The following is a 19,329-nucleotide window of genomic DNA, read 5'->3' as shown; positions in this document are numbered from 1 at the left end:
ACCATTTGAACAAAATACGCCTACAATATATAAATACAATATATGTCAACACACAAACTGACACAGTTGGGTTAGAGGTCATGAAGTCATGTAAACGTATATAGCAGAGCACTGCTATCGCCCTGGAACAAGATGAGTAATTTATGCACTCAACCTGTGCTAATCAACCAACACTGGTCTGCTGCAATGTGAAGTGAGGTCACACATACACACACACACACACACACACACACACACCCACCAGACACAGTTTAAATACCATTGCTTGAGGCACAAGTATTTATCAGTGTCCAGAGAGCCTCCCCGAAAAAAAGCTGTTGTCTGAGCTCTATTTGCCATTTTTACAGTTTATGTAAACATTCAGTGAATTACTGAGGTATTTCCGGTTGAGAGCTTTCCTTAACCAGGAGCAGCAACACCATCCGACTATAAACTTAGGTGAGAGAGAGAGAGCTCTTTGGCTTTTGGTGTGTTGTTGTGAGGTGAGGGTGGATGCAACATAAGCTAATTTGTACAGATACTAGTGTTACTGTGGCTGCACCTGGCCTTGAATTGGCTAATTCCACAGAGGAATACACATTTTACAGTAACACCAATCCCCATATGTGAAAAAGAAGCAGGCTGTCGATTTGTGTACAGTCAATCCATTCAGAATATTCAGTAGACAAGTGGAGAGCTAAACCAAACATTCCAAGATCGTCTGCAGTTTACATAAGACCAAGCCCTTTGGTCCCATATGTATTTTTCTCATGCAGTTGATAATAATGTATTTTTTTTTACCCATGGGACAGTTATTCAATTGTTGTGACTCCCATCAGTGGGATTGTAATTTCGTATAATCTCTATGCAATTGGAACGGTTTGTATAATGTATGACTGACCATTTTCATTATTTGAGCTGGATCTTGGCCAATGCTATGGGTTATTGTGTGTAATAATTTAATGTTTGCGGATCTATGAATATTCAATTCACTTGTGTGATGAATAATGTGACAGGGCTTGCCAATTTGTAACTGTTTGTATGATAATCAGTAGGAGAACAAAATAGCTAAAATCTGCTTTAGGGGTTACTAGGGTACTTTTGGCACATTAGTATATGTCTATGGCCTGTAACAAAAACCTGCACAGCATGCTATTTCCACTTGGTCATGTGGTAAACCTAGGCCATAGTCCAAAATTCCCTATAAATCAAACCGAGATCTAGAAAAACAGTTGATTGGAAACAATGAGGCTTCTGATAATGGTCCATTTGACACAGCAATATTCTCCCTCGCCTGTCTGTCGTTTGTTTTTGTCTTTTTGCTCGATCATCATTGGCAGAGCTTTTGTAATGTCAACCACAAAGGCTAACAAACTCTGGAAGGCCCTATGCGCGCGGCTTGCGTGGGATCAGGCCAGCAGGAGATTTGTGGGGGTCTATTTCGCAGCCGGCAGGGGCCGGGCAGCCTTTAGTCTAGCATGAGACAGCCAAGGGTGAGCACCCGAGTTTTCACACACTAAAGGTGCGAAGGGGAGAACGCACTCCGGGGATAACACCAACCGAGACAGCGGGAGAGCGACAACCACCACCATGCACCAGACCAGTTACACGCACGAGGTGCGCAAGGAGAAGTATGAGCGCTCCGATGTCTTCGAGGAGCCCTACGGCCCTGACGCTTCGGCGGGCGCCTCGGCCATCCAGGGCTGGGAGAGCCTGCAGGAACTCAACAGCCGTTTCGCCCGCTACATCAACCGGGCACGCGTGCTGGAGCAGCGCAATGCCGTGTTCCGGAAGCAGCTGGAGACGCTGCAGCGGATGGAGGAAGCTAGCGGGCTCGAGGAGGCCTTTACCGAACAGATCGGCCTGAATCAGCAGCGCATCCGCGAGCTCTCCGCTGACCGTGCCAAGCTTGAGCGAGAGCTGAAGGACTCATGCCGCATGCTGGACGAGTTCACCAACAAGTAAGTGATGTCCGTGAGTTTGAAGGTGTGCGTGCTTGTATTTGTGTGCGTGCGTCAGTAAGGGTAGTGTGTTTTTTAAACTGATGTGTGGGTCAGAGAGAAGGAAAGTGTGGATGGGCCACAGCCTGTCAGTAACCAGTGCAGGGGTGAGGTGCACTTCTCCAGACCAGATGCAGAGTAAACTGTTTGTATGCTGGTGAAGGCTTGGTTTCCCAGATAATCTGACTGTGATACATTGTCCACCTGTTGAAAGTCTGTCTTCAATAAAGGGGTTTATTGACATGGGAATGGCAGGTGCTGTGGTTTCAGTCATGGTAAGTGTCATGGATTTCTATCTTCTAACACCAAGACATTACTAAGAAGAATACTGCACAAGTGGTTGTGTGTTGAAAAAAGATAACAAACATCCCTTTCAAGTGCTCTCAAGGGGAGTCAGGTTGATTAAGGAAAATGAAGAGTTAATAAAAACGAAAAAAATGATGTTTTATTGTCACACAGATAGGTGTAGTGAAATGTGTTGTTTTAAAGACATTGTAAAGTCAGAAAAGCCAGATAGAGAAAAGTTGATCCTCTCAATGTGCTCAACACACAAACCCATGTAAATGACAGAGCAATACAAGGTAGGTCACACAAAATTCTTGAATTTATGTTTTGTGATTATGTTTTTGTACTCCAAAGATACAGAAATGAATGTGAGTATCAAGAACAGCTGCGGGGTACACTGGAACAACTCAACAAGGTATGTGTGTGAGTCCTATGACAATTTTACCCGCTTAATTTAATGTAAAAAAACCTCAATTAAACCTACTCCCAGACAAAAAATAATAATTTGATGGACATTCTCCATTGGGCTTGCTTTTTAGACCAGGACTAGGCCTAATCTGTTTGCGGGAAACCTCCTAAAATGTTAAACTGTAATACAACTGCTAAACTGTCCTGCTGCATTATTAGCGCCCTAACCATAAAACACAACTTGTGAGCAAAGTTTTCTGCATAAGCCCTGTGCATGAAAGGGGCTTTGCAATGTGGAACAACAAAAAGATCAAATATATTTTCTGTCTGGTTAATAATCTACAAGCTTTGTAGATTATAATTAGAATCATAATTATATTGTGTAACTGCAATCCTGATAGGAGTTTGGGGCTGAGAGACAAAGCTTAAGAGGTCAGGACAATACAGTGAGCTCATGGAACTGAATTAAAATGTCTTATCATATCACTGTCTTTCTGGGTTAGTGATATCAGAGGCTTTAGACATAATGGAGAAATGTACTAGTGAAGAAAAGGCTTTGTGTGGTGTTCAGATGAATAATAATCTCAGTGTAATACTGTGTGAGGCTTTGTGAGGAGTGGATATCTACCTATCGACTTGCCTCTCTCTCTCTTCTCTTTTGCTCCCATCTTCTTCTGTTCTTTTATTTTCTCTTCCCTCTTTTCTTTTCCTCTCCTCTCCACTTGTCCTTTTCTCCTCTCCTCTCCTCTCCACTTGTCCTTTTCTCCTCTCCTCCTCTCCTCCTCTCCTCCCTCTCCTCTCCTCTCCTCTCCTCTCCTCTCCTCTCCTCTCCTCTCCTCCTCTCTCTCCCTCTCCCTCTCCTCTCCTCCCTCTCCCTCTCCTCTCCTCCCTCTCCCCTCCCTCTCCCCTCCCCCTCTCCTCTCCCCCTCCCCTCTCCCCCCCTCCCCTCCCCCTCCCCTCCCCTCCCCTCCCCTCCCCCCCTCCCCTCCCCTCCCCCCTCCCCTCCCCTCCCCTCCCCTCTCCTCTCCTCTCCTCTCCTCTCCTCTCCTCTCCTCTCCTCTCCTCTCCTCTCCTCTCCTCTCCTCTCCTCTCCTCTCCTCCCCTCCCCTCCCCTCCTCTCCTAGGAGGCTGACTATGCCCTGTTGAGGAACCTGGAGTTTCAGATCCAGTCCCAGTTCCTTCAGGACGACATCAACTCCACCAAAGACAGACACAGGAAGGTAAGAGGTATACAACCTACACATAATCTGCAGTCCATTACAAACTCATTCTGCCTTTATATTGTACAATCATACAATTAGCCCTGGGGGAAGTATTTTAGGTCAGTGGAGTGTACTAATCATTAAAAAAATACTTATTGCAAAGGAAACCGGTACAGTGTGCATAGCATATCGCCTTTCAACCTGCAGATGTAGGATCTTAAATTGACCAGTCTCGCAACAGGAGTAACATAATCCTGCAGCAAGAGGATTTGATTATAAAAAATATTTGTTTTCATAGGCCACAGTAGGCTATTAGGTGTAGCCTAGTGCTGCATTTCTGTATACACTTTCATGTCGTACTGGAGACCAATACACTCCCTTCTGTATTTATTTAGACAGTGAAGCTACAACTTTTAATTTGGCTCTATACTCCAGCATTTTGGATTTGAGATCACTTTATGTATCTAGTCCCCCCATTTGAAGGTGTCATAAGTATTTGGACAAATTCACTTATAGTGTATTAAAGTAGTCAAAAGTGTAGTATTTGGTCCCATAATCCTAGCAAGTAATGACTACATCAAGCTTGCGACTCTACAAACTTGTTGGGTGCATTTGCAGTTAGATTTGGTTGGGTTTTGGATTATGTTGTGCCAAATATATATTAATGGTAAATAGTGTATTTTGTCATTTTGGACTCACTTTTATTGTAAATAAGAATATAATATGTTTCTGAACACTTCTATATTCATGTGGATGCTAACATGATTTCGGATAATCATGAATGAATTGTGAATAATGATGAATGAGAAAGTTACAGAGGTACAAAGATCATTCTGCCAAACCATGCTAGCCTCTCACCATTACCAATAACAGGGGAGATTAGCATTTTTGGGGGGTTATGATATGTATCCCTCTGTGACTTTATCACAAAGTAAAAATCCCAAAATGCTGGCGTATAGAGCAAAATTAAACATTTTAGCCTCACTGTCAAAATATGTGACTAGTTTCAGGAAACTAGGGCATTTTTCACACTTCACAACTTCACAGGAGAGCCTTCTGGAACATGTGAACTTTCATGTGCCTTAAAACCAAACTTGTATGCTGTAAATACGAATAACATATCTGTAAATACGAATAAAATTGTTAAATGACGAGCCTAGTTGGTTTAGCCAAAATTCAACTGAGACAATGAGTGGGCTGGACATGCCAAGAGATGACTTCGGATTGGTCTGTCGTGTAGCAGGCTTCTGTCTATAACATGAGCTGTTACATGAGCTGTCAGTATGTGTAGGTAATCCTTTCCAACTCAGCTTTTTTGAAAGATGTCACATAGTAGAACTGCACAAGTTTTGCTCTCCACTTTCTGGAGGACCGAGTTTTGAAATCAGTGGAATTAGAGTAGGATAGCTAAGGAGATGGAGGAAATTCTGGTGTTTGATTGCAAATATGCAGACAGAGTCAAATATAGAACACACAGAAGGCTGTTGTATAAAACCCCTGTTTCCGGATTACATCTTCAAACTAAGGGCAACCATGGCATCCATGACAGAGAGGGAGAAGCGTCCATCCACTTATATGGGTAAGAGAGTCTAGCTAGCTACATTTATCTAACGTTAGCTGGCTGGCTCGCTAGCTAACCTTACATGTATGATCTGTGTAGTAATATTATTTGTTTCTCAGAGCCATTTGCATTGCTAGTTGTAGCCTAATGTTAGCTAGCTTACATTGAACCTGGTTGGTTAGCTACCTGCAGATTCATGCAGGGTAGTAACGTTATGAGTTGTTATTATGGTTTATTGTTTAGCTCGTTAGCTACATGTCTAAACAAAAGACTCCACTATGCAACTAACAATTTTAATAGAATGTTCATGATGTCACTATGACAACTGTCTATAGACATAGCTGGTAAATTCTCTCTGGCTAGCTACTCTGATTTCAGTGCACTCACGTCTGAGTGTAGCAGAGAGCAGAATAATAACTGACGAATTTCCGAACGCTCAACATGCCTTGTGTCAGTAAATGTTGGCAAAAAAGCGTAATTAAATTGTTGCCAGCAGCACAGTTGCAATCACCAACGCTCTGGATAACATAAAAGCAGCCCAACCAGCTCTCATTTGTGTCTGGAAGTAGCTAACAAGCTAGCCAACGTTAGCCAGTTAACTTGGGTGCTTGACTGCTGTTGTTAGGTCAGAACGCTCGGATCAACCCTACTCCTTGGCCACAGTGATCAAAGAGCAAAACGCTCTGAATTTACAAACGGACAATCTGAAAACGCTCTGAGTTTACGAATGCCCAGAGCACACTCTGGCACTCCAGATTAAATTTACAAACCCATAGTATAAACCAGCCTTTAGTCTTAAAATCTTTTGTTGTTTAGTATTCACATGTGAATCCTTAAAGAGATGGGTGAGGCTAAAACTTAACAGGGTGTGAATGATGCTGAATGGGTATAGACAAAGAAGAGCTCTCCAGTAGGTGTACTAAAACATTCAAAGACCATTTTCTCAATTGTGAGGTTACAAGTTTATCAACTTTCAAAGCAGAATTACTTTCCCATTGTTCCTCAACTGTAGTGTATGATATACCATTTTCTAGCTCTGAGTCTCTACAATTTCAAATTTTGCTACATAAGACCGAATCGAGCCAGTCGGTCACATATATATGGAAAGGAGTGTATATGTCTTGTGTTACTAAGCTATATAAAACAACGGTTGTCGATATGCATGTTACAAATTTTCAAAATGCGTGATATGTTATGAATCCCAATTTTGTGGTTGCTAACGTTAGCTAGGTGGCTAACGCTAATGTTAGCTAGGTGGCTATCGCTAATGTTAGCTAGGTGGCTAACGCTAGCTAGGCTAGGGGTTGGGGTTTAAGGTTAGGGTTAGGAGATAGGTTAAAAGGTTAAGGTTAGGTGAAGGGTTAGCTAACATGCTAAGTAGCAAAGTAGCAAAAAAGTAGTAAGTAGTTGCAAATTTGCTAAAGTTGTTCGTGATGAAATTCAAATATGCAACCTTTGGGATGCTAGACGTTCGCCACCTCTGCACCTCAACCAACAACTTTACTTTTGTTTTGCCTTAAGTAACCTTCTGTCATATGTAACAATACCAAACGTAACATACTGTGTCATACTATTTTAAGTGTCCCGCGTTTACATTTACTATGTTATGTCTAGTCCATGAGACCAGGCTGGCATTTCAGGTAAACATTTTTACATTTGAATGTGGCAGTAGTAGGATGTACAGTAGCATGATTTTTATTCTGTCTGCTGCTTTAGCTTTTGAGCGAGCAAGAGAGAAAGAGAACTGGAGGTTTTCAGTGAATTTAGGTAAATGACAAGGATTATTGGATTTTTCTGTGATCAAATTAAGATGCCACATCTGTAATGCTTTGTTTACATCCACCAGATGGACCATATAAATCCAATTAATAAATACTGAAACTAAATCAATGACTAGTGAATTTAACAACCCACCTCAGTGCGTTGGTGTTTACCCTGCAAACACATTTTATTTGCTTAGGAAACATACTTAACGAGGCTATTAAATGTGTAATTGCACACATATTTACTCTTAAATTCTTAATCAGGTTAGGCCTGTACTGATGCAGGTCAGGCAGAACACCTCAGAGAGTCAAACAATTAGACACATTTAAAGGCTGTAATGACGAGCCCAGTGGTCTACCAAACTCTTCACACCACTGCCCTCATTTACAGAGGCTACAGAGGCTGCTGGTATTGGCTAGGTCATTAACAGCCCCTTGTAAACAGACAGACAATATTACCACTGCCTCTTTAGCCACATACTGTACCACATTTTGCTAAACCTTTTACTAATGGACGTACCTTGTTGAAGTAGGCTACAGATGTCGGATTTTAACTTGATCACTCATTTTTCACAGATCATTTTCCTGATGCATCAGGAAATTCAAATGAGCCTTGTGATTCTCGGAAAATGAGCAGTTCTCTTTCTCCATGCGAGTCATTGGGATCAGAACTTGCTTTCAAAATAAGATTCGCTCTCACTCACTCAAACGCTAGGCCTAGGTCCTATTACTGCAACATTCAAATGTACAAACATTTATCTGAAATGCAGCCGTACACATCAACAACCATTGTTTTATATAGTTTAACCTCTTTGAACTCTAGGGGCAGTATTTCATATTTGGATAAAAAAAAACGTTCCCGTTTTAAACAAGATATTTTGTCACGAAAAGATGGTCGACTATGCATATAATTGACAGCTTTGGAAAGAAAACACTCTGCCGTTTCCAAAGCTGCAAAGATATTATCTGTGAGTGCCACAGAATTGATGCTACAGGCGAAACCAAGATGAAACTTCAAACAGGAAATGAGCAAAATTTTTGAAGCGCTGTTTTCCAATGTCTCCTTATATGGCTGTGAATGCGCCAGGAATGAGCCCACAATTTCTGCCGTTTCCCCAAGGTGTCTGCAGCATTGTGACGTATTTGTAGGCATATCATTGGAAGATTGACCATAAGAGACCACATTTACCAGGTGTCCGCCTGGTGTCCTGCGTCAAAATTGGTGCGTAAACCTCAGCTGCAAGTATTTTTCCATGTAATTCAGAGAAGAAAGCAGACTTCCACGAACGATATATCAATGAAGAGATATGTGAAAAACACCTTGAGGATTGATTCTAAACAACGTTTGCCATGTTTCAGTCGATATTATGGAGTTAATTTGGAAAAAAGTTTGGCGTTTTGGTGACTGAATTTTCGGGGTTTTTTGGTAGCCAAAAGTGATGTACAAAACGGAGCGATTTCTCCTACACAAAGAATTTTTCAGGAAAAACTGAACATTTGCTATCTAACTGAGAGTCTTCTCATTGAAAACTTCCGAAGTTCTTCAAAGGTAAATGATTTTATTTGAATGCTTTTCTGGTTTTTGTGAAAATGTTGCCCGCTAAATGCTACGCTTAATGCTACGCTAGCTATCAATACTCTTACACAAATGCTTGTTTTGCTATGGTTGAAAAGCATATTTTGAAAATTTGAGATGACAGTGTTGTTAAGAAAAGGCTAAGCTTGAGAGCTAGCATATTTATTTCATTTCATTTGCGATTTTTATAAATAGTTAACGTTACGTTATGCTAATGAGCTTGAGGCTATAACTGGATACAGGTTTTTTCGTAGCCAAACGTGAACAAAACGGAGCGATTTGTCCTACACAAATAATATTTTTTGAAAAAACTGAACATTTGCTATCTAACTGAGAGTCTCCTCATTGAAAACATCTGAAGTTCTTCAAAGGTAAATGATTTTATTTGAATGCTTTTCTTGTTTTTGTGAAAATGTTGCTGGCTGAATTCTAGGCTTATAGCTATGCTAGCTATCAATACTCTTACACAAATGCTTGTTTAGCTATAGTTCAATAGCATATTTTGAAAATCTGAGATGACAGTGTTGTTAACAAAAGTCTAAGCTTGAGAGCAAATATATTTATTTCATTTCATTTGCGATTTTCATGAATAGTTAACGTTGCGTTATGCTAATGAGCTTGAGGCTATAAATAGGATCCCGGATACGGGATTGCTCGTCGCATGAAGTTAATGACACAAGCTAGATATTGGTCTCCACTAAGCTACAACATAAAAATGTCGAAATGAAATTAAGGTTACAATTGAACTGTCAACATTTAGTTCAATAGTGGCCTGGGGTGGTCTAGCGGTTAGGGCTGCTGCCTTTCACGCCCACATATAGGTCTACAGTGTCGGCATGGGTTTGATTCCGGCCCATGCCCTTCTGGCACAAATAACTGGTCTTGTGTGGCTCAGTTGGTAGAGCATGGCGCTTGCAATGCCAATGGCTCAGACAAGGTCTACAGTCAATCACGGACTACAAAAAGAAAACCAGCCCCGTCGCGGACCTCGATGTCTTGGTCCCAGACAAACTAAACAACTTCTTCTGTCACTTTGAGGACAATACAGGCCACCGACACTGCCCGCCATCAAAACCTGCGGAATCTCCTTCACCGCAGCCAACGTGAGTAAAACATGTTAACCCTCGCAAGGCTGCCGGCCCAGACTGCATCCCAAGCCGCGTCCTCAGAGCATGTGCAGACCAGCTGGCTGGTGTGTTTACGGACAAATTCAATCAATAACTATCACAGTCTGCTGTTCCCACATGCTTCAAGAGTGCCACCATTGTTCCTGTTCCCAAGAAAGCTAAGGAAACTGAGCTAAACCACTATCGCCATGTAGCACTCACTTCTTCATCATGAAGTGCTTTGAGAGATGAATCAAGAATCATATCTCCTCCACCCTACCTAACACCCTAGACCCACTCCAATTTGCTTACCGTCGAAATAGGTCCACAGACGACACAATCACACTGCACACTGCCCTAACCCATGTGGACAAGAGGAATACCTATGTAAGAATGCTGTTCATTGACAACAGCTCAGCATTTAACACCATAGTACCCTCCAAACTCGTCATTAAGCTCAAGACCCTGGGTCTGGTCCCCGCCCTGTGCAACTGGGTCCTGGACTTTCTGACGGGCCGCCCCCAGGTGGTGAGGGTAGGAAACAACATCTCCACTCTGCTGATTCTCAAAACTGGGGCCCCACAAGAGTGTGCTCTCAGTCCTCTCCTGTACTCCTTGTTCAACCATGACTGCTTGGCCATGCACGCCTCCAACTCAATCATCAAGTTTGCAGATGACACTACAGTGGTAGGCTTGATTACCAACAATGACGAGACGGCCTACAGGGAGGAGATGAGGGCCCTCGGAGTGTAGTGTCAGGAGAACAAACTCAACATCAACTAAACAAAGGAGATGATCGTGGACTTCAGGAAACAGCAGAGGGAGCACCCCCCTATCCACATCGGTGGGACAGCAGTGGGGAAGGTGGAAAGTTTTAAGTTCCTCAGCGTACACATCACGGACAAAATGAAATTGTCCACCCACACAGACAGCGTGGTGAAGAAGGCGCAGCAGCGCCTCTTAAACGTCAGGAGGCTGAAGAAATTTGGCTTGTCACCAAAAACACTCACAAACCTTTACAGATGCACAATCGAGAGAAACCTGTCGGGCTGTATCACCGCCTGGTACTGCAACTGCTCCGCCCACAACTGCAAGGCTCTCCAGAGGGTAGTGAGGTCTGCACAACGCATTACCGGGGGGAAACTACCTGCCCCCCAAGACACCTACACCACCCGATGTCACAGGAAGCCCAAAAAGATCATCAAGGACAACAACCACCCGAGCCACTGCCTGTTCACCCCGCTACCATCCAGAAGGCGAGGTCAGTACAGGTGCATCAAAGCTGGGACCAAGAGACTGAAAAACAGCTTCTATCTCAAGACCATCAGACTGTTAAACAGCCATCACTAACATTGAGTGGCTGCTGCCAACATACTGACTCAAATCTCTAGCCACTTTAATAAAAAAAAATTGGATGTAATAAATGTATCACTAGTCACTTTAAAGAATGCCACTTTATATAATGTTTACATACCCTACATTACTCATCTCAAATGTATGTACTGTACTCTATACCATCTACTGCATCTTGCCTATGCTGTTTGGCCATTGCTCATCCATATATTTATATGTACATATTCTTATTCATTCCTTTACACTTGTGTGTATAAGATAGTTGTTGTGAAATTGTTAGATTACTTGTTAGATATCACAGGTCGGAACTAGAAGCACAAGCATTTCGCTACACTTGCATTAACATCTGCTAACCATGTGTATGTGACCAATAAAATATGATTTGATTTGGTTAAAGATTTAATTCCCACGGGGGACCAGTATGAAAATGTACGCACTCACTATAAGTCATCTGCTAAATTATGTCAATGTAAATCCCCCTGATTTACTAGAATTAGTTACAGATTTCAAATATGGTAGCTGGGAAGTAAGTTGCCTTGCACAAGCCTTAGCTTGGAACAACTCATAGGAGCAGGAGCCTACCTCCTGTTTCTGTAGTGTGAGGCAGCTTGATGTAGTACACTCCCTGTACAGGGAATGCTAGTCTATCACAGGGCCTTACCCCCAATCTACATTAGCTACTTACGCTGAGTGGTTCCATGTTTACAGTCTTTGGTATTACTTGGCCAGGGATTGAACTCCCAACCATGGCTAGCCCTCTATCAGGCAGGATTAGGCGGCCACCAATGGCGGCAGATTGACGAGGGCGGCATTTTCTAAGCTCAACGGACCAAGACGCACCTCCAACAAGTACAAATAAAGCCTCACGTAATTCTATCCAAAAACAATTTCAATTTCTCTCATCCTGTGGCATATGGGCTTTTTAGGTGAGTGCTGTTGCAAACCTGTGATATGCAGTGCCCACTTTGTCAAAGGCAGGGGCACAAATATTTTGCTTATCCATTCCCAGCGTGCTGTGTGCTGTTCTAGAGACGTATCGCTGCGGCGTCCTCCACCGTTCTGTCAAAAATATGATCTAACATACAGTACCAGTCAAAAGTTTGGATATCCCTACTCATTCCAGGGTTTTTCTTTAGTTTTACTATTTACTATTTACTATCTACATTGTAGAAACTATGAAATAAGACATATGGAATCATGTAATAACAAAAAATTGTTAAACAAATCAAAATATAATTTATATTTGAGATACAAGATACATACAATACACTTATTCTAGTTTTGTAGGGGTGACTTTTTTTGGTCTCACCTAGGGCGGCAGAATGGCAAGGACCGATCCTGCTCCTAACCTTTCGATATCAGGGCGGCCCCTAACACAGACACTGAGTTGGTTATGGATATTGTGTACTCTACAGACCCTGGATTCAAAATACACAGTGCATGCACATGTAATACTGAGGATAATAAAGGGATGACTTACAGGGTGGGTATATTTAATAAAGTTAGGATTAGAGTACATAGACGTTGTGTACTTTACTCTAATCCCAACCATATTAAATACACCCACCCTGTATGACAGTCCCCTTTATTTTTTATAGTCCAGGATCTAATATTGTATTGGGGAACGTCTTAAATGCAATGTTTGTGTTTTAAAGGCAAAGTTTATTTTTCATTTGATACAGCAGCAGTATGTTTACAAGATCATTTCAAGTAAAATATAATGTCAACTCATCCCCTCTCCTACCCTCATCTCCTCTATTCCTCTCACCCCACCACCCTCTCCTCCCCTCATCTCCTCTATTCCTCCCACCCCACCACCCTCCCCTCATCTCCTCTATTCCTCCCACCCCACCACCCTCTCCTCCCCTGCTCTCCTCTATTCCTCCCACCCCACCACCCTCTCCTCCCCTCATCTCCTCTATTCCTCCCACCCCACCACCCTCTCCTCCCCTCATCTCCTCTATTCCTCTCACCCCACCACCCTCTCCTCCTCTCATCTCCTCTATTCCTCCCACCCCACCACCCTCTCATCTCCTCTATTCCTCTCACCCCACCACCCTCTCCTCCCCTCATCTCCTCCCTTCCTCCCACTCCACCACCCTCTCCTCCCCTCATCTCCTCTATTCCTCTCACCCCACCACCCTCTCCTCCCCTCATCTCCTCTATTCCTCTCACCCCACCACCCTCTCCTCCCCTCATCTCCTCTATTCCGCTCACCCCACCACCCTCTCCTCCCCTCATCTCCTCTATTCCTCTCACCCCACCACCCTCTCCTCCCCTCATCTCCTCCATTCCTCTCACCCCACCACCCTCTCCTCCCCTCATCTCCTCTATTCATCTCACCCCACCACCCTCTCCTCCCTTCATCTCCTCTATTCCTCTCACCCCACCACCCTCTCATCCCCTCATCTCCTCTATTCCTCTCACCCCACCACCCTCTCCTCCCCTCATCTCCTCTATTCCTCTCACCCCACCACCCTCTCCTCCCCTCATCTCCTCTATTCCTCTCACCCCACCACCCTCTCCTCCCCTCATCTCCTCTATTCCTCTCACCCCACCACCCTCTCCCTGTAGAACCTGGCAGAGATTCAGACCTACGTGAACATCCTGCACCAGATCAACCAGACAATATCCCTGGTGCCCAACGTGGCCGTGGGCATTTCTGAGGTAAGGTCACCAGGCATCTTTCTGTGTCCAGGGGAAACAGCTGAGTCAGACCAGGGGTGTCAGACCAGATAACAATAAAGCCCCAAGAACCACCAGTGGAATCAGCTATGTGAGCTGAACTTTGTGTCTTTGAATGGAAAATCCAATATGTTAATGTGTACTGACATTTCTGTGAAATAATATACTTCTGTTTATTATTATGACAGTTAATCCCAGCTCTGTTTGTCATGTTGTCCCTTTATAGAAAGTATGTTGATGCTGTCAGTCTGTAAGCTGGTTGCTTGTCTGTCTATGAAGTTCCAAGTAAAGTCACTGTAATCTAATGTACACTGAGTGTACAAAACATGCTCTTTCCATGACAGACTGACCAGGTGAATCTAAGTGAAAGCTATGATCCCTTATTGATGTCACTTGTTAAATCCACGTTAATCAGTGTAGATAAAGCGAAGGAGACAGCTTAAAGATGTATTTTTAAGCCTAGAGACAATTGCAACTCAATATTAGGAAGTTCCTAATGTTTGGTATACTCAATGAACATGTTGAATGCCTGTCTAGTTGTTCAGTGTGTATTATAACTGGCCTGTGGTCCCTTTGTGTGATCTCTATGTGATATAACTGGCCTGTGGTCCCTTTGTGTGATCGCTATGTATTATAACTGGCCTGTGGTCCCTTTGTGTGATCTCTATGTGTTATAACTGGCCTGTGGTCCCTTTGTGTGATCGCTATGTGTTATAACTGGCCTGTGGTCCCTTTGTGTGATCTCTGTGTTATAACTGGCCTGTGGTCCCTTTGTGTGATCGTTATGTGTTATAACTGGCCTGTGGTCCCTTTGTGTGATCGTTATGTGTTATAACTGGCCTGTGGTCCCTTTGTGTGATCTCTATGTGTTATAACTGGCCTGTGGTCCCTTTGTGTGATCTCTGTGTTATAACTGGCCTGTGGTCCCTTTGTGTGATTGCTATGTGTTATAACTGGCCTGTCTTGTCTCTGTGTGATCATTGTGTATTATAACTGTCTCTGTGTGAAGGAGCAGGAAAAGCAGCTGGCCCAGAGGAGAGTTCCAGCCCTGCAAAGCCAGCTGGAGGAGTACAAGAGCGCCCTCTGCCAGCTCCAGGCACAGAAGCTGCATCTGCAGACCGAGGTAGGTTCCTGTCCATTACTATGATAACTTAGCGAACATCTCATGCTCAAGTGTTTGAAAGTGTCACATTCCAAATCAACCCCTAGGCCCTACTCTCTATGCATATTAGTGAGGAAGGGAGATGAGGTAGCCACTTGAATTGAGGTAGACAGTTTACATGGACCCATGGAGGACAGTACATAAATTGGTTGTAGTTGCACATGGCCACCAGTAGGTGTCAGTCATCACCTTTAGATTAGTGAGTAAAGATGATACAAGCAACAGAGAAGAGGGAAAATACAGGTGTATCTCTTAGAAAAATACTAGTAAGAACTAAAAGACATAGAAGGACAAAAAAAACAACTCTCAATGTCTACCTCAAACTGATGCATAAGTCCATGTTTATTTTCTCCAAAAGGTAAATGAGCATGAGCATCCCTTCATTTTAGTTGTTTGGTCCCTACCTCTGCTTTCTTCCCAAATTATGCTTTACACTTTGTTCATTTTCTATAGCCTGTACCTCATGACTGTTTGTGTTTCCTAGCAAAACATTTTCAAATGGCATTCTATAACTCAGACTTTTTTTGTGACTATAATTGCAAGAAATCAGAATATTTTAATGAAATATTAATTATTAATGGAATAATTATTATTATATTTCTCTAAAAACTCTAAAGGCTCAATTTTCAATCAGAGACAGGTTGCCATGAAGGTTGAATATGTACGTGGATTGAACACCTGTATAGTACCACAGTTGTCACCACAAAATCCACAGAGAGTACAGTAGTCATGATGTTCTGATGTATTCTGTCTTTTTAAAGTCAGACAGCTGGCACGTTAGCATAGTTCGATGACCAAGCAGGAATGACAACTATCGCTTAAATAATAAAAATTAAGTTGAACTTTTCTATATGACATCTATTCTGTTTTTTATTTTATTTTTTAATAAGCAGTGTACAGTAGCATACCATATGATAAAATGTTTCACACCTCTGTATTGAAATGATAATCAGATTTCTCTCTCTCTCTCTCTCTCTCTGTGTCAGACGTCAGTGTTGGAGAATTCCATCAAGAGCACCCAGGAGAGCTATGACGATGAGATCCAGCTGTACAACGAGCAAATTGAGTCTCTGAGGAAGGACATTGAGGAGGCCGAGAGGTCCCTGGAGAAATACACCAACGAGTGCCGCCACCTGGCCATGTACCAGATCTCCCTGGAGAATGAGCTGGAGAGGTACAAGAGGATCATTGAGAATGAGGACAACAGGTAATTACTAACCACAACACACAGTGACCAGTGTCCTGCTACTGGATATTAGGAAGCACTTCAATGTGTTGACTCTGTGAAATCTTGTAGTAAAAATATCAGCCACATGGTGGCAGTGTTGGATATTATATTTGTGTGTTTTCCACCTCAGATTTGTTCAATCATGGTTGAATATCTCTTCAGGAAGGTTATGTATTTTGAATGTAATATTTAATCCCCTTTAAAATGGCCTAATCCATCTTTTGTTTACTTTATCAATACATCTTTTCTTTACAGCCTCACAATACAAAAATGGGAAAGTAATTAGAAAAAGGACAAAGGAATTTTCCTCTTAGAATTACTAATATAATGTTTAGTACTAACACATACAAATACACTATCACATGCTGCTTCTGTGGTGGTGTCCTAACTGATGTTTCTTCCTCATTCTCTTCCACAGGTTGAATTCAGCGATAATTGGGACTCCCATTACTTTGTTCACCACCAATTACCGCTTTACCCACACACCCACTGTGTCGAGCAGGGGCAGAGGTGAGGACATGCCACGTCTCATTCCACAGCTTCTTCACGCTGATAGTTTCCATACATACAGAGCAGACACGTAACAACCCATCGTCATCATAGGCTATAACCACACTAGCTAGAGCCCTAATGAATACAGCCACACAGTGATGTGATTCCCACCCAGTTAAAACAACAAACAATGGATCCTCCTGAGGTCTATACATGGATAATGGTGACCGTGGTTAGGAGGATCCAGGTTCTGCAGGAGTCCTTTCCTCCTTCGATAATGTGTTTTGAATTTTTAAAGTGTGTTTTGTCTTATATAAAGGTTTCTATTCATGATCCAGGTTAGGATGATACAGGTCCCGCGGAAGTCCTTTCAATAATATTTTTTCACATTTTTTTTACATGTTTTGTCTCATATAAGATGTTTATTTTGTTTATCTGCCAGACATCACCCAAGCCATGCAGGACATCAGCAGTGTCAAGCCTCGCCAGAAGAACCTGGCCAAGAAGGTCATGAAGAAGAAGGAGATCAGTCCCAAAGACGTGATGGACAGTGGCCAGGACGAAAGAGTCGGTGGAGCTGAACACATGGAGGATGAGAAGCGAGGGATGGAGGAGGAGGTGAATAGGGAGAAGCAGAGTTCGCTGTACACGGGTGTGTCCCCCCAGGATGTCCCAGACGGAGCTCAGATCAGCAAGGCCTTCGACACGCTCTGTAACATTGTCAGAGACCGCATGAGGAAATACAAGAAGCCTGAGCCAATTGCTGACTTCTATACTAAGGGGCGCTATGTGCTGGTGACGGGCGACGGCAGCTACCCCCACCCCCATTTCTACACCTCCAGCCCCTCCGCTGGACACGTCTTTGTCACGATCTGCGACGGCATGGTCTCCCCTTATGACCCCTTCAGCCCATACATCCCCTCCCCTGACCCCCCTCATCCACAGCCCATGCCACCCCCTTGCCCCTGTATTCCCACCCCACCTTCCAATGGAGAGGGTGGCAAGGGTGACGATAAAGGCGGAAAAGGTGGTGGGAAGGGGAAATCTAGGGACGTGGATCCTACTCCCCCCCCACAGCCCAACCCTGCCCCAGCTCCAGGCCCTGACCCCAAAGACCCCAAATGCCCCAGCAATCCCTCCGGACCCAAGGGGGGTAAAGATGACAGTCGCCGTAGGGGCCTTCCTCCCATGCCCTCCCCCCGTGGTGCTAGCAGCATGCCCCCTGACTCCATGAGCTACGAGAAGGTGGAGATGGTGGAGTCAGTGGAAAGGTTCTCCAACGACCGCAAGACCAAGGGCTATGAGGAGACGGCCATGGTGGTGGAGACCATGATTGAGAAGACCAGCAAGAAGAAGCACTGAGTTTGAGGAGATTGACCTCAACCAAAAGAGCTGGACAGACTCCTCACAAGTTCCACCTCACCTTATGCCAGCAAGAACAAACAATGAGACCAATATGAGACTCTGCTAAAGACATTCTAAAACCACTGTTCAACCGTGGATGAGACCAACTGCTATGAGCCAGTCCTTCCACATTCATGATACTGCTCCTCCATTCACTCACGCTCTCTGGCTTTGTGTTCAGCAAGAGTTAGTTGGTTTCATAATGCTGCTGTTGTTGTTTCTACCTACGCCAATACCTTATGCCTTTACTGTCTGAAAACTCAAAGTACCAGCATCGAAACAACAGAACAAGCCCTCTCGCCCCCCCCCCCAAAAAAAAAATAAAGTGAAGAAAAACATGACTTTGATGTGTGAATAAAAATGGATGACATGCTACTGCCCTCATGGATGTTTGCCACCCTTCTAAATCAAACCTTAACCCAAACCTCCACCCAAGACTTAATTTGCTCAATTGAATGCCATTGACCTCCCTCAACACAGTCTTGCTGTGTATAAAACTGCTTTAATAATAAAAAATAATCATGTTTCACAAGCATAAAGCTCTCCTGTCTTTGTGTTTTAATGTTAAGACTGCTGTTATGACACGGTTGCTTTACAAACAAACGCCCCCAGTCCTTCTCATTATCTCATGTAGTTCCAAAAAAGATTAAACGATTCATATTATATTCTTTGAATAATAACAGCTGATGTTTCATATTTGTACTTTGTATGTATTATATGCAGTTTAAGCACTCTTTACCTGCTTTATAAAGATGATTGAAGGGTAGAGGCGATGGATGCCTCGTTTTTTATCTGATCACCCTGTTTTACTTAGATACTAGAGGAATATTAATTGCACCAAAGTGAGGACACTACACTAAGTAAGCTAGTGCAGTGTTAAGTAAACATTGGGAGTCTCCCAGCCCAGAGTGAAAGGTGTTACCTTGAACTCTGCAGCTACTGAAAGAAAGACATAAATGTTTCATTGGGGTGATCTGGAGGAGCAGACAGTGAACTCTGAACTCTGCATAATCCACTCTCCCTTAGAGGGACAGACAAGAGAGAGAAAAAGAGAACGAGAGAGAGCATGTGTGTGTGCGTGTGACAGAGAGACAAAAGTAAGACAAAAAGGGGAGAGAAAGAGAA

At 43.3% G+C, this 19,329-nt stretch overlaps 1 protein-coding gene across 1 annotated transcript; it reads left to right on the top strand.

The window, feature by feature from the left end:
• Positions 1-1,438: 1,438 nt before the first annotated feature.
• On the top strand, positions 1,439-18,699 carry LOC135511022 (filensin-like). Its single transcript, XM_064932478.1, has 8 exons — positions 1,439-1,940; positions 2,619-2,679; positions 3,797-3,892; positions 13,808-13,900; positions 14,928-15,041; positions 16,067-16,287; positions 16,727-16,818; positions 17,243-18,699. Exons 1-8 carry the CDS (start codon positions 1,570-1,572, stop codon positions 18,160-18,162), a joined length of 1,968 nt encoding a protein of 655 aa, XP_064788550.1. The 5' UTR covers positions 1,439-1,569; the 3' UTR covers positions 18,163-18,699.
• The last annotated feature ends 630 nt before the right edge of the window (positions 18,700-19,329 follow it).

This window comes from Oncorhynchus masou, chromosome 23, assembly GCF_036934945.1.
Source record: "Oncorhynchus masou masou isolate Uvic2021 chromosome 23, UVic_Omas_1.1, whole genome shotgun sequence".
NCBI classification, from domain to species: Eukaryota; Metazoa; Chordata; class Actinopteri; order Salmoniformes; family Salmonidae; genus Oncorhynchus; species Oncorhynchus masou.
This window is presented reverse-complemented; position numbering and strand designations above follow the sequence as displayed.

Excerpts from the sequence above, each read along its gene's own strand:
- LOC135511022 (XM_064932478.1), top strand. The coding sequence starts at position 1,570 with ATGCACCAGACCAGTTACACGCACGAGGTGCGCAAGGAGAAGTATGAG. Across the intron at positions 15,042-16,066 it reads AGCTGCATCTGCAGACCGAG|ACGTCAGTGTTGGAGAATTC; the intron begins GTAGGTTCCTGT and ends TCTCTGTGTCAG. Across the intron at positions 16,288-16,726 it reads ATTGAGAATGAGGACAACAG|GTTGAATTCAGCGATAATTG; the intron begins GTAATTACTAAC and ends TCTCTTCCACAG.